General features: G+C 49.2%; 1 protein-coding gene, 1 long non-coding RNA gene and 2 other non-coding genes across 4 annotated transcripts in view; 2 read left to right on the top strand and 2 right to left on the bottom strand.

Moving 5' to 3' along the window:
- Positions 1–1,627: 1,627 nt before the first annotated feature.
- On the top strand, positions 1,628–8,861 carry LOC147580017 (uncharacterized). The gene is made up of 3 exons (XR_015252439.1): positions 1,628–1,740; positions 4,411–4,597; positions 8,485–8,861. It is a non-coding gene; the product is annotated as an uncharacterized LOC147580017 (long non-coding RNA).
- On the bottom strand, positions 2,730–2,893 carry LOC112856585 (U1 spliceosomal RNA). Its single transcript, XR_003223149.1, has one exon. It is a non-coding gene; the product is annotated as a U1 spliceosomal RNA (small nuclear RNA).
- Positions 8,862–9,356: 495 nt separating the features above from the next.
- On the top strand, positions 9,357–9,520 carry LOC112856573 (U1 spliceosomal RNA). Its single transcript, XR_003223141.1, has one exon. It is a non-coding gene; the product is annotated as a U1 spliceosomal RNA (small nuclear RNA).
- Positions 9,521–11,913: 2,393 nt separating this feature from the next.
- The window catches only part of SNX6 (sorting nexin 6), a 60,199-nt gene continuing 57,369 nt past the window's right edge, over positions 11,914–14,743 (bottom strand). Inside the window, exon 14 of the mRNA XM_086709941.1 lies at positions 11,914–12,659. Coding sequence (XP_086566067.1) covers positions 12,606–12,659 — 54 coding nt within the window. The 3' untranslated portion in view covers positions 11,914–12,605. The remainder of the gene's footprint in view (positions 12,660–14,743) is intronic.

Genomic DNA, 14,743 nt, shown 5'->3' with positions numbered 1-14,743 from the left:
CTTCCCTCCTGTGGGAAGGAAACTCCAGAGACTCAAAGTACAGTTGGAGCGCATCACAGAGGGGGCTGGCAGCGGAACCGCACCGGGAGTGTGGCTCTCTGAGGCCTCAGGGACCCGGCTACTGCCATCCCTGACCTCTGAGACCACAAGCGCCTTTTCGGTTCTAGTTCTGCCTCCCAAACTGGAGACTGCGTTTCCCCCGGCCCCCCGCCCTTCCTCTTGGTTCGCTCCCCAGCCCAGTCTCAGTGCTACTGTCCCACTGCCTCCACGGGTTCAGGAGGCCCTGCCTTTGAAGTCCAACAGTTGACCTTCGGGAAGCCACAGAGAGACCCCAGCCTCTAATGTCACCATCTACAGGCAGAGACCAGCAGACAGGCACCAAAGATAAAACCTCAACCACCTTCACTTTTTTCTCCTGCAAACTCAGGCTGAAAAAGAAACCAAGGATTATGCATATGTATCTTAGTATTTCTTTCAAGCTTCATGGCCCAGGGTCTGGAGGTTGAGTTGCGATGCTTTGATCACCCATTCTGGCAAATGCAAGAGTGGGCCCTAGCATGGCCGACGCTTCCTGTCCGGGGTGTCATGGGGAGTAGCCGGGTGCTTCCAAGGTACGGCCCCACATCCTTGCAGGCACAGCAGTGCCTGCCACCCAGTCAGGCAGTGGCGACACAGTCAAGGGAAGGCCACGTAGATGTGACCTGTTGCGCCTCTGTGGGACTTTCACTGGGTGGGTGGGTGGGCACACACCCGAGGGGATGTTAAAATACGTGGAGCCAGGGCAAGGAGTCCAACCCCGGCACTGGTGTTCTCTTCTCCCCCGCCTTTGACTCCAGTGCCTCTCCAGGAAGTCCAAAGCACCTTGACCTATTTCAGGAAGTAACCACCTCCCTCAAAGGAATCCAGGTCGGTGCGCACAGGAGGGTCAAAGGAGCCAGGCCACCAGACTGGCTGACACGGCTGGGTATCAATCGGCCTCATCATGCCCTGAAACATGGAGCTGTGCCAAAAAGTAAAGCAATGTGCCACTGAAGTGGACATGTCAAGCACACAAGAGCCATTTTGAAAGGGTTCCCACTGGCCAAATCGAGATCATGATAATAATCGATCATAGGGGCGCCTGGGTGGCTCAGTTGGTTAAGTGTCTGACTTCGGCTCAGGTTATGATCTCACGGTCCGTGAGTTCAAGCCCCATGTCAGGCTCTGTGCTGACAGCTCAGAGCCTGGAGCCTGTTTCAGATTCTGTGTCTCCCTCTCTCTCTGTCCCTCCCCTGTTCATGCTCTGTCTCTCTCTGTCTCAAAAATAAATAAACGTTAAAAAAAATTTTTTTAAAAATAAAATAAAAAATAATGGATCATAATCCGTGGAGTAAAACAGGTGCAGGGCCTAAATGCAATCACACATCAGTATCCGTGAACGCTAAGCACCACCGGATCTTGGCCTCCAGATACACAAAATGGAAAAAAAAAAAAAAAAAAAAAAAAAAAAGGAACCAGGGCTCCTTGGAGACCCACCTAGCCACTTCTTTGGGTTTTCATGTTACTATGGGGTCTCCCACGTACATGGAAAAAATCTGTATGCTTTCCTTCTGATATTCTGTTTTACGTCCAATTTAATTCTCAGGCCCTGCTGGAGACCCTAACAGGGTAAAAGTAAAGTTCTGTCTCCCGTACACCTTGAACCAGAGTGAAGCATGATGGAAGAACAGAAGAGGAAGGCATGGGAGAAAACTAACTAAGGTGCATACCCCTGACTTACCTTTTTCTGATGGTTTGTAAAATGATCCCATTCTTCTAAAGTGAGAAGGGGGTGAACCAGGCTAGGTTGGAGGCCGATGGGGTAGACTGGTGGGTGGATCCTCACAAACTGTGAGATCGTGACCTGAGCCGAAATCAAGAGTCAGGATGCTTGACTGGACTGAGCCACCCAGGCGCCCCAGAAACTTTTTTTTTTTTTTTTTAACCCCGCGATCTGTAAGTTAATTAATGAAGCATATACTACAAGCCTATTATGCCGCCATGCACTGTTGTAGCCAAGTATGAATGGAGCAATCAACAAAATAGACAAGAATCTCTGGCCTCGTGGAACTTCCCTCTCAGGGGGTATAGTTAGGAAACTAAAATGCAGGGGTCCTGGGTGGCTCAGTCCGCTAAGCGTGGGGTTTGGGCTCAGGTCCTGAACTCACGGTTGGTGAGTTCGAGCCACGGATCTGGCTCTGTGCTGACAGTTCAGGGCCTGGAGCCGGCTTCAGATTCTGGGGCTCCCTCTTTCTCTGCTCCTTCCCCGCCCACGCTCGCTGTCTCGAAAACCAAACACTAAAAATTTTTCGGAAAAAAGACAAAGCTAATAAGATGCTAGATCGGTTCTCCAAGCGTCTCTGGAACCAACTGGGAATCCTGTAGTATAGAAGTGGCTGTTACCTAGTTTGGCGGATTCTGTGAAAGCAAAGTCTCTATAAAACGTTGCTGCGTCCCGCGCTCGTAACCAGCCAGCCCCCACAAGAACCAGGCGATGCTGAAACTACGGGCCCAGGGGCCCAGGAGCACGCGTTGAAAGCAACTGCCCCTCTCCGAAGCAAAAGCGCTTTAAGGACACGCGACGGAGGAAAAAGAAAAAGCAAACCCAAAACACTGCCGAGACTGCCGTCCTGACACCATAGACGTTAACTGTGGAAAACTAAACGTCCAGAAAAGGAAAGCCGCGCCTGTTCTTTGCAAACCCAGATAACCAGGGGAAAGCGCGAACGCAGTCCCCCACTACCACAAATTATGCAGTCGAGTTTCCCACATTTGGGGAAATCGCAGGGGTCAGCACATCCGGAGTGCAATGGATAAGCCTCGCCCTGGGAAAACCACCTTCGTGATCATGGTATCTCCCCTGCCAGGTAAGTATGAGTTGCTCGCCCCGCCTCGCCCCACACCCTCGCGCTCGCCACGCTTCTTACACACGGTCACTTGCCTCACGCGGCCTCCGCGCCCCAGCTGCCCGCAGCCCCCCCTCAGCTTCAACCTCTCCCGTCCGCAAAACAACCTCGGGCGCCTTCGCCTAGCCCCCACGCGGGACGTGCACGCCCAGGCGGTCCGGGACCGGCAGCCAATGCGCGCATGCTCATCTACATACGCCACGCCCCATCGCCCGAGTGGGCGGAGGAACGTCCCACCCTTGGGGGACGAAAGTAGAAGAACCGGGGGAGCCTGGCTGTGATTCTTCCAGTTAAAGTGAACATTAGTTTGTAGTTCTCTTATTTATTTTATTTATTTGTTTTTTAATTATGACGTGGATTCATGAGCAGATGGCTAAGAAAGGTTTCTCCAGACGTTTCAGTGCAAAAAGGTGTTGTTATTATACGTAGCACCAGCACAGCACCCGGTGGGCAGGCAGAAAGAGCTGCACTGGGCTTGTGAGGAGTGACTTGATGATATATTTTTAAATTTGTGGAGGGAGGGGGGATAGAGATAAAGTAAGTTTCCAAGGAATTTTGAAGCAAGGCTTTCAGGACCCTGAGGGGCTAGCTGCTGTCATGGTAAGGTTGCTTTTAGTTTTTAACGAAATATAAACATTAAGGCACTACCGCAGCCGTGAGCTCCTTGAGGAAGGTCACGCTCTGCACGTTTCAGCTCTCTATCAGTGGGCTGCAAGCTGTAAGGAGATCTAGTTTAAGCTACGTTTCTCTTGCCTTTGTTTCCCTCATCAATCTGTACACCCATGTAGGGCTAGAACTCTTCACTGAGAGCCCCATGGTCTACCAACTGAGCCAGCCAGGCACTGCACAGCAGTTTGCAGTTTGCAGTTGGATTGAGGGGTTTGATTTTGTCACCGTTTTTTTCTAACATTTTCCCCACTGAGAAATCACAGTCTTTGCAAAGGCTGGTGAGCCCTCGTTTGGGTTTTCTAGTTTGTTTACTTTTTTCTTTGGCTGACCTTGTGGCCTCCAGGAGGTTAGGACAGGGTTGCTTGACTTGTGGGTTTGCTTTAGGTATGACACATCGACTGTGTTAAGTGGGGGGGGGGGGGGGGGGGGGGGAGAAAAAGGCCCCCAAATATATGTAGTATGCTACCGTTTGTGTAGGAAAAGTGTGAAAACAAGAAAATTATACAGTCTTGCCAAAAGAAACAGAAGACTAGGGACACCTGGGTGTCTGACTCTTGACTTCAGGTCAGGTCAGGTCAGGATCCCAGGGTCGTGGGCTGGGCACTGAGTGTGGAGCTTGCTTAAGATTCTCTCTCTCCCCCTCTGCCCCTCTCCCTTTCTCCCCGACTAGCACTCTCTAAATAGATAAATGATGAAATTGCCTGGGGGGGGGGGGGGGGAGTGGAAGGAGAGAGTGATGCTTTTCTGAGTACACCTTTCTCTGTAATTTTGACTTCTGGAATTCTATTAATATTTTACATATATTTTTTAATCACAGGGGGAACATCCCTAACGTTGAACATAAGCATAACTGAACCTAGCGATCTGAGATGAATAGTGTAGCCACACTGGAAGAAAAAAAAAATAACCAACTGAAATGACTTTTGGGCGCAGTACATCGACTATAAACATCTTCAAGTCCAAAGACAAGAACTGCAACCACATACTGAACTGTCCCATAGTAGGTTTGTATTTCATAGCTGTATGGTCGTAACAGTTCTGTAACAACGTTGTGTATATTGTAGGATTGAGCTAATGACTAAATGGATGTTGGGAGTCAAGGTTCTTACTGTTGGAGAAAGGAGATACAAACAAATATGGAATGATGGTCCGCCTGGGTGGCTCAGTCTGTTGAGCATCCGACTCTTGATTTCAGCTCAGGTCATGATCTCACGGTTCATGAGTTTGGGCCCTCTGTCGGGCTCTGTGCTGATGGCTCAGAGCGTGGAGCCTGCTTCAGATTCCGTCCGTCTGTCTGTCTGTCTGTCTCTCTCTCTCTCTCTCTCTCTCTGCCCCTGCTCATGCTCTGTCTCTCTTGCTCTCAAAAATAAATAAACATTGGGGCGCCTGGGTGGCGCAGTCGGTTAAGCGTCCGACTTCAGCCAGGTCACGATCTCGCGGTCCGCGAGTTCGAGCCCCGCGTCGGGCTCTGGGCTGATGGCTCGGAGCCTGGAGCCTGTTTCTGATTCTGTGTCTCCCTCTCTCTCTGCCCCTGCCCCGTTCATGCTCTGTCTCTCTCTGTCCCAAAAATAAATAAACGTTGAAAAAAAATTAAAAAAACAAAAACAAAAACAAAAACAAAAACACGGGGTGCCTGGGTGGCTTAGTCGGTTAGTTGGTTAAGCGTTCAACTTCAGCTCAGGTCATGATCTCACGGTTTGTGAGTTCGAGCCCCTCATCAGGCTCTGTGCTGACAGCTCGGAGCCTGGAGCCTGTTTATTCTGTGTCTCCCTCTCTGTCTCTGTCCCTCCCCTGCTTGTGATCGGTCTCTCTCTCTCTCTCTCAAAAATAAATAAACGTTAAAAAAATTAAAGCAAGCAAACAAACAAATATGGAATGGTGGAGGGCAAGGAGGACCCACTTGCATAAAATTGAGAGTTGGAATTTAAGGTACTGGTGTGGGCTCATTATTTATTTTTTTAATTTTTTTTTAATTTTTTTTTTTAAAGAGAGAGAAGGAGCGAGTGGGGGAGAGGGCATAGAGAGAGGGAGAGAGAATTTTCTTTACGTTTATTAATTTATTTTGAGAGGGGGGAGAGGGGCAGAGACAGAGGTAGAGAGAATCTTAAGCAGGTTCCACACCTAGCAGGCAGCCGGAGGCAGGGCTCAATATCATGACCCCAAGGTTATGACCTGAGCCAAAATCAAGAGACGGATGCTTAACCAACTGAACCACCCACGTAGCTGTCCCTGGGCTCATTGCTTTTAATCTACATCTGTAGATAGGTGTTAGGAAATACACGTATTCTCTACCTCTATCCACTGAAGGGGCCTAGAGGCAAAGACAGTAGCATTAGACATACCTACCGCCTTGATCTTGCTTCCTTTCTTTTTCTTTTTTCTTTTTTTCTTTTCTTTCTGTCTCCTCCTCCTCCTCCTCCTCCTCCTCCTCCTCCTCCTCCTCCTCCCCCCCTCCTTCTCCTCCCCCTCCTTCTCTTAACGTTTATTTGTTTAACGTTTATTTGTTTTTGAGACAATGTGTGAGCGGGGGAGGGGCAGAGAGAGGGGGGCTGAGGATCCAAAGCGGGCCGAACTCACCAACCGAACCCGTGAGATCACGACCTGAGCCAAAGTCGGCCGCCCAACCGACTGCGCCACGCAGGCGCCCCTTGATCTTGTTTTCTAAAACCACTCCCCACTAAAAAGAACCAGGCCTCTTTGGAGAAATAGATAATTTTCACGAGCCAAGACAGATACATAATGGCCCTGGAACGTCTTGTGCCAGAAGACACGGAAATGCTCCAAAAATGTTATGGACATGTCCAAAGGACACCGTAGGCACCCTGAAGGGGTTTTTATAGGCCCGATCTGAGAACATCAGAACATCAAAATAAATTTCAAAACAGTTTTGGGTTATAAACAACTGAACAAAATAACAACCATGAGTTCGTATCGTTAGCACATAGGGAAGGAGGGAAAGTCCTACCTTACGATGCCAGCTGATAACTGAAGAATGAATGATGGAATTAGAAAATGGACATTTGGCAATCATAACGCAAGAGCCATCAGTGGATGCTAAAAACTGTTGTGTTAAACAGGATGTTCACATATCCTCAAATTATCTCCATACAAATCACTTAATAATTACAAAGGGAAAACTCGATGAACACCTCCAGTGGCCGACAGTTGCAGTGCTGGCCCCAGTACCCGGGTGCTTCTGCAACACCCCAGCCTACTGACTTTGGCCTTCGCTATGTGACTTGCTTTGGCTAATGGGACATTAGTAAATGGGATGCAAGCAGAAGGTTGAAAATCACTTGCTCGTTAAGACTGGCTCTCACTTGCCTGTCCTGAGGCCACCATGAGAAGAAGCCTGGGTTAGCCCGTTGGAGGATGACATCGCCGGAGTGAACGTGAACCGTGTCTGCCGAAGTCCCCTAGACCGACTAGGCCCCAGGTGACCTGCAGGCTGGCCGCCGCGGCTCCAGCGATCCCACTTGAGACCGGCAGAACTGCCCGGTGGAACCCAGCCAGAATCGCTGATCCACAGAATTGTGAGCAAGTGAAACGGTCATTATTTCCAATCGCTAAGTTTTACGGCAATTTGTTACACAGAGACGGGTAACCGATACACCTCCTTCACTAAGTAGTCGACGTTAACCCCACCAGTAATAGAACAAACTGCCTTCACGTGCCTCCAAACGTGGTGCCCAGAGGAGGCCTGTATACATCTGCTAGGTCTGTCATAATAAAATACCACCAACTGGGTGGCTTAAAAAAACAGAAGTGTCTTCTCTCACAGTTCTGGAAGCTAGAGGTCCAAAAGCAAGGTGCCAGCAGGGCCATACCATACCCTCTCTGAGGCTCTGAGTGGAATCGTCCCTCGTTACTCCCCAGCTTCCGGTGGTGACAAGCCAATCCTTGGCTCGCTTGCGGCTACATCACTACACTCTCTGCTTCTGCCATCTCATGGTGTTCTGTCAGCGAGTCTCTTCACGTTGCCGTCTTCCTCGCGTAAGGAAAACAGTCACATTGGATCAGGGCCCGCTCGAGTGACCTCACCTTCACCCGACTGTATCTGCAAAGATGAGATTTCCAAAGAAGGTCACAGTCCTAGGTACCAGGACTTAGGACTTCAACATATTTTTTTGGAGGGACACAAACCAACCCATAACAGACACGGTATCATTTACGTAGCCTTCGTGTCAAAAATGCATTCCTGAATGTACTTGCGAGGGAAGCCAGGACAACTCAAAAACTGAAGGACGGTCTCCAAAATGACTGGCCCGTAGTCTTCAAAAAGGCCTGCATAATGAAATGCAAAGAACTACCTGGGAACTATTTCAGATAAAGAGACATGACAACTGAATGCAACACATGATTTTGAATTTTCCTTTGCTCTAAAGGACATTATTGGGACAATTGATGGAAAAGGGAATAACGTCTGTAGAGTAGTAAGATTGTATCAATGTTCATTTCTTGGTTTTGATAATTTTCCTGGGGTTAGGGAAGAGAACCATTTGTTTGTTTTGAGGAGTAGTACACCCTAAGAAAGGAAACTTCCTGAAACAACTAACAATCCAAAACGTGGGCCACCTGGGTGCTCAGTCCCTTAAGGGAACGAGCCTTGGTCATGATCTCACGGTTGGGGGCGGGGAGGGGGCGGAGAGGGGGTTCGGTGCGCGTGGGGCTCCCCGCTGACAGCACGGAGCCTGCTTGGGATTCTCCCTCTCCCCTGCTCTCGCCCGTCCTCCCGCTCTCTCTCAAAATAAATTAAAAAACAAAAGAAAAGAAAAGTAAAGTAAAAGGATGTACAACACGTTAACTCGGATCTTGATGCTGCTAGAACCTCAGAGAAGTCTTTGCTGACCCAATAATCTCTAGTCCTGTCTCTTGCCTTGCTTTGCTCCAGGGACCCGATCACCCAGGAACACACAACACTTCGATCATTTTGCTCCTATCTGAAGAGGATATTTACCTTTACCTCCACTCGATCTCCGGAAAGAATCTTCTTGTACACAAGAGGAAAAGACAAATCCGGGCAGGCTGAAAGAGGCAGCCGAAGCCCACAGGATGAAAACGTGATGTTTCCGTTCATTTGATTTTCGGAGACCATTCGACGCCCCTCCCCAGCCCACACATCTACTCTTGAGAATGGACGCCTTGTCCTGACTGACGCCCTCTGTTCAAATTTTCCTTTCGTTGTCGCAAGATTAGGTTACTACGTAATCCGAAAGGTCCTACTGAGGATTAAGACAATTTCATGTTAAATTGGTGACAAAACTCTTAGTATTTAAGGTTGAGTTGATTCTCTGTTGCGTATTGTATGTAATTTTCGTTGCAAGGAAGGGGAGACTTAACCCACCGCCTCGGTGGGGCCTGCAACTTCTGGACGCCGCGGGACCCCGTCTTCTCGGGTCTCCCCTCCGGGTCCCGACTCCTCGCCGCCCTCCCCCCATCCTTCGCTCCAGGCACCGGCGGTCTGCCGGGACACTAGCACATCCGTTGTCCCAGAGCTGGAGCCGCGACGCGGGGAAGCGCGCGACAAGGCGTGGCGTATGTAGATGAACAAGCGCGCAGAGGCTGCCGGTCCCGGACCGCCTGGGCGCGCACGTCCCGCGCGGGGGCTAGGCAAAGGCGCCCGCGGTTGTTTTGCGGACGGGAGAGGTTGGAGCTGAGGGGGGGCTGCGGGCATCCGGGGCGCGGAGGCCGCGTGGGGCAAGTGACCGTGTGTAAGAAGCGTGGCGAGCGCGAGGGTGTGGGTCGAGGCGGGACGAGCAACTCATACTTACCTGGCAGGGGAGATACCATGATCACGAAGGTGGTTTTCCCAGGGCGAGGCTTATCCATTGCACTCCGGATGTGCTGACCCCTGCGATTTCCCCAAATGTGGGAAACTCGACTGCATAATTTGTGGTAGTGGGGGACTGCGTTCGCGCTTTCCCCTGATTTTTGCGGTCTCAATGGAAGAAGTGGGGCTTAGTGAGGCGGCGGACTTGGCTGTTTCAGGCTCGCACCCACAGTACGGTCGCGCTGCTGCCGTTGCGTTGGTGCTCATTGCGTTATCCTCAGTACTAACGCGTTCCGGGACGCCCAAAGCAAGCCTGAGGGAAAGGAAGTAGAGTACCCTGTTTCTCGGTTTTTATTTGGCTTTGTTCTGTTTTTCTTTACCTCGTTTTCCGCCAACTATAGCCCGCCTACTGCGGCAGCACGGAGAAGATTTTTCCGGTCGCCTGAGGACGTCGTGATAGGCGGGCACGTGAGGGTTTGCGGGGGGGCCAGGAGACGGCGCGGAAGTACATCTTCGCTTCGTGGTCGTTTATCTTTTCTTTGTAAGTTCTGCGACACCCCGTTCCCCCACACCCCCCCCCCCCCCCAGCAGTGTCTCCTTGAAATCCACCACCCTGCTCTGTTAACTTGTGCGTAGTGCCTCACTTCAAAAAGGTCTGTTTGAGCTCAACTTCTGTAGCAGTTCACCACGGAATCTGTGTTGTAGGCGCTTTCCCAAACTAGGGGCAGAGGAGAAACTCGCCCAGTCTTTAAGCCTCACGGGCCTTAGCGGCCCGGGGACCCCCACTTTCTTTTGCAATTTCCTTTCTTTACCATGCTCCACCTTCACTGCCACCAACCCCGCCACCTTCATTCCTCCTGGGTCGTTCATTCCTACTGCTCGCGTCACTCTCTTCCTCTCAGAGCGTGCAGTAAAGACACGCTGTGGGAGAAACCCTGTACTACTACCCAGTGCAGGGCTTTGTCTCTGTTACTGGGAGTCTTCCTCTTTCTCCTTTGTGTCCCCCAGGCACAAGATGGTCCCTAAATGTTTCGTAAATGCCACACCACGAGGGTATTGAAACCAGTTTTTGGTTTGGTTTGGTTTTACGGGGAACCAGCAGCTGAGCTGTGGAATACTTCCATTGTTCTGGAGGTACAAAGTAGCATCTTTCCTAAAGTATGCCTTTGAGAGAGTAACCTACATTCTCCACCTTCTTTGTGTGTTTTGTGACAAGGTCCTTGGATAGTGCGGTCAACTCATTTATGTGTGTTTTTGTTAAGCACCCTGCCCCACACTAATATGTAACTTGCTGCTTCCACTCTACCCCCACCCCAACAGACACCGTAAACATGTAAACCAGGGACCAAGGGATGTACCTACCACCCTCCTTACCCTTGCCCGGAATAAGGCCCCCTTGGTACAAACAAGCAGATTAGCGGATGGATAGGTGCGACACTGTATTACTGCCTTTTGCCCCGTACTTGCTGTTTCTTAGCATTTACACAGCACCTTCACGTTTTCAAAGCACTGTACCAATGTTTATTAATCCTCACAACACCCCTGTGAGGTAGGTAGGTCAGTATGTCCTTTGTAGTGGAGAAACTGAGGCAGACAGAGGTCAAGCGAACCAAACCTGCCTAGGCCACAAGGGCAGCCGGCGAAGGGACTGCACCCGAGTCCCGAAGCCAGGGCTCTCTGTCCCGTTCATCCACTGGTGAGCATCGCGTGGGCGTCTTCTCACCAGTGAAGGGGACGGACAGGAGGACCAAACACAGATTTCTCAGGCAACCGGGGGGGGGGGGGGGGGGTAGTACAAACGACATCAGGGAATAACCAGGGAACAACGCCAGTGAAAGAGAGAAACGTGAACCAGCACACCAGTAAGGCAAGAGAACATGCTGGAGAGCAAGGCTGGGATCATGGTGACTACTCAGAAGACCTAGACCAGGGGTGGGGAAAATGTAAACGAGGAACCCACCTACAAGGTGACCAACCCAAATACCTGTGGTTTCCAACTGGAAGAAAAGTTAGTGAAAAAAACCAAACCACACAATCGAATTTTAAATTAGAAATGACGTGGCGATAATTCACATTAAAAAGGCCAATCATATTTGTATTGTAACTAGTATCCTTTTTGGAGCCTTCCATTCCAAATATTCCAGTTCCCACCCCCACGAGGGCTGTTCCTTACAGCACTCTTTCTCTCTCCATACCAATCCGTACACTAGTAGAACTATCAAGTGGCTCGATGGCGTGTCGCAGGGTTAACTGGCCCGGCGAGGGATGGAATTCAGGAAACCATCACAGACGGACCATTCTGTCTGCCTCCTGTATTTTAGAAACAGCTGTTTCGAACCTGCCTCTGCCCAATTCCATCTTCCAGGAAAGGCTCAGAGCACACAGAGAAGCAGTTCATTCTTTCGTAAGGGGATTGGTGAACCTGGTTCAACGTGCCATTTTCAGAGAAAAAAGAGAGAAGACCTGCACTGTAAAGCATAACGAAGGAGTAGATTGATTATAGCTACTCCAAATTTTAGAGTGATACAATGACCACAGAGTTAAAAACTATCACTGTTACCACGGTTTATTTGACAATAGTCGGTTTAGTCTACAAGTTTAAGGCAAACATACTAATGCAGTCGCTTTTCATCAGAAATCATACTTACAAAGATTACATAAAGTCTGTCCCAAAACTTCTAAGAAATGTTCATTAATTAAAAATAAGTCTGATTAAGATGCTTTTACCAGGATACATGGATGAACTAAGGTGGCATACAATGTTTTTAAAAAAACAAAACAAAACATAACAAAAACACCAAAAGAAAACAAAAGGTAATGGCAACCTTTATCTTGTCTGAACAATGCATCTTTGAAAGGGTTAAACATCAGAAATTACTTAAAGGGAAATAAGATTGGCAGCCATAAGGAACGCTATTCAGAAAATAAAGACAGTTACAGAGGCTACTTAAAAAAGGACTGAACGCTGGGCTTCGGAAGAGGAGGAGCGCACGGTGATGGACAACCGTCCCAGGCAGCACACGGGGAGCTGCAGGAGGGCAGCGTTCCACCACACAGACGGACGGACCCGCAAAACCCGTGGACGGCACCGCTCCATGGCTTCTCAGAAAAAAAGGAGAGTAGATGCACTTGGTCAGCTGTTTCTTTTGTTTCCGGTGAGCAGTAAATGCCTAATCTCATTAAGAAAACAAAAATAAAATCTGAAGGAAGGCAGCCCTTTTTAACCAAAGGCGGAGTGTGGCTTATGTGTCTCCATTTAACACTGCCAAGCAGTTCTGCAGCAACTGTAGGTTACCCTAAAAAGGAAGGGAAAATAAATCATGAAGTGCAGACAGCCTGGAAGAGTTGCAGTGAAAATATAACAGCGCTGGGAATCCCGTAACTAACGCCACCTTTATTAAGACAACAGAACTCCGGAAACAGCTACTCACTATCCACACACGTACGGGTTTAAAGACATAAAACCGTATCCTCTGTTTCACGTACAAGGTTTTCCACACACCAGATTTCTTCAGGACATGTCCGTCTAGGTCAGTATTATGGTGTTGAATCACTCGGCATGATTCTAATGAGGGATGAAACATGCCCTGTGTGTCCAAGTCAAACTACCGGACGTTTTGCAAGACCGGTTCTTATCCCTTTCCTCTAGCCGTTAAAATCTGTGTATTAGGGTAGAGGCATATTAAATTATAACGTACGCTTTCAGGACTAAAGTAGTGAGTGATACCAGTTTTTATACACATAGCCGTAAGTTCCCGTACAACGGCATTCTGTAACATTCAGACAGGCCTACGTACCCATTTGTAAAACATGGGCGCTGGCATCCAAATTCAGACACGTGTCCGGACAAATGTAAGCATATATGGATTACACCGATAAACACATGGGGTAAAGGAAAACCTCTTCCTTCCAGTAAGCAGAAAGCCAACTAAAACGATGGGATTAGAAAAGTGACCGTCTGGCAGCCACCACAATAATCGACGGAGGCAAAAGTCATGAACGGTGGCTTTGAGCATAAGGCTGAAATGCCAATACCGTAGCCATTAGGTACGTGCGGCAATGGAAAATTTAAATTTCTGTTAATAGTAGTTAAATAAAAACTCAGTTTCTCAGTTGCACCACCCACATTTCAAGTGTAGGCGTTTGACGGCCACGTGTGGCTACTTAGTGGCTACCGTACCAGACAGTGCTGATGACAGGATACTTCCATCATCACACAAAATTCTGTGGGACAGTGCTGGGTAAGCGATGGGGTATTTACACAGTCCCAAGTATCTCCCCGCAGAATACTTCTTCATTTCAAAGTGTAAAATAGTAACTTGGCCACTGAGAAACCTGCAGACATCATCACTTGAACCAAATGATCAAAGTCAGACATTGCCAGCGAGGCAACTCATCAACAGCATGTACCTCCTGAAAGGATGCAACAACCAGAAGGTCCGAGCACCACTTCTGGGCGATTCCCGCCACAGGTGGGGAATCTAAACTCAATAACTAGACGAACCCAAAGAGAGGGACATTTTACAGACCTGTGCTTTTCAGTGTCCAATGTTATGAAATACAAAGACTCAGGAACTTTCCGGGTTCAGGAAGTCTAAAACGACACGTGCGGGGGGGGGGGGGGGGGGGTGCGGGGCGGGGAGGGTACCTGGCTGGCCCAGTTGGTAGAGCGCGCGACTCTCGACTCTCTCGATCCTGGGGGTCGTGAATTCAAGCCCTACAGCGGGTGTAGAGCTCATCCCGAGAAAAACGAAAAGTCACGCCTGGTGGCTCTGTCGGTTAAGTGTCCGACTCTCGGTTTCTGCTCAGGTCACAATCTCACGGTCTCGGTTTGGTGAGTTGGAGCCCTCCCCCACCCCACCCTGCGCCCCGGGCTCTGCACTGACAGCGCAGGAGCCTGCCTTGGGATTCTCCCTCTCTCTCCCTCTCTCTCTCTCTCTCTCTCTCTCTCTCTCTCTCTCGCTAGCTCGCTCGCTCGCTCGCTCTGCCTCTCCCCTTCTCCCACGTGTGCGCTCGCGCTCTCTCTCGCTCGCTCTCTCAAAATAAATACATAAACTTAAAAAATAAATAAAAAGACCTGTGCGCCGAATGTCATGTATTATCTTGAGTATCCTTTTGCCACTAAAGACATTATTCATTGTTAGACAACTGGTGGCATAAAAGTCTGTGGATTAGATAATAGTACTGTATCCATAGTAATTTCCTGATCTTTGTAATTGCTCCAAGTACTCAAGAGAATTATTTGGTGTTAGGAAATCGACACTGAAGTGTTTAAGAGCCAAGAGACTTCCTAGCTGCAACCTAAATGGTTTAAGACAAAAACAGGTATGTATAAGGGTAGGGGTGTGGGGTGTGTGTGTACTGTGTAAAGAGGAAAAGT

Source organism: Puma concolor, chromosome B3 (assembly GCF_028749965.1).
Source record: "Puma concolor isolate L17-30 chromosome B3, mPumCon1.1.hap2, whole genome shotgun sequence".
NCBI classification, from domain to species: domain Eukaryota; kingdom Metazoa; phylum Chordata; class Mammalia; order Carnivora; family Felidae; genus Puma; species Puma concolor.
Note: the sequence above shows the minus strand (reverse complement) of the source record. Positions and strands in the feature narration are given on the sequence as shown.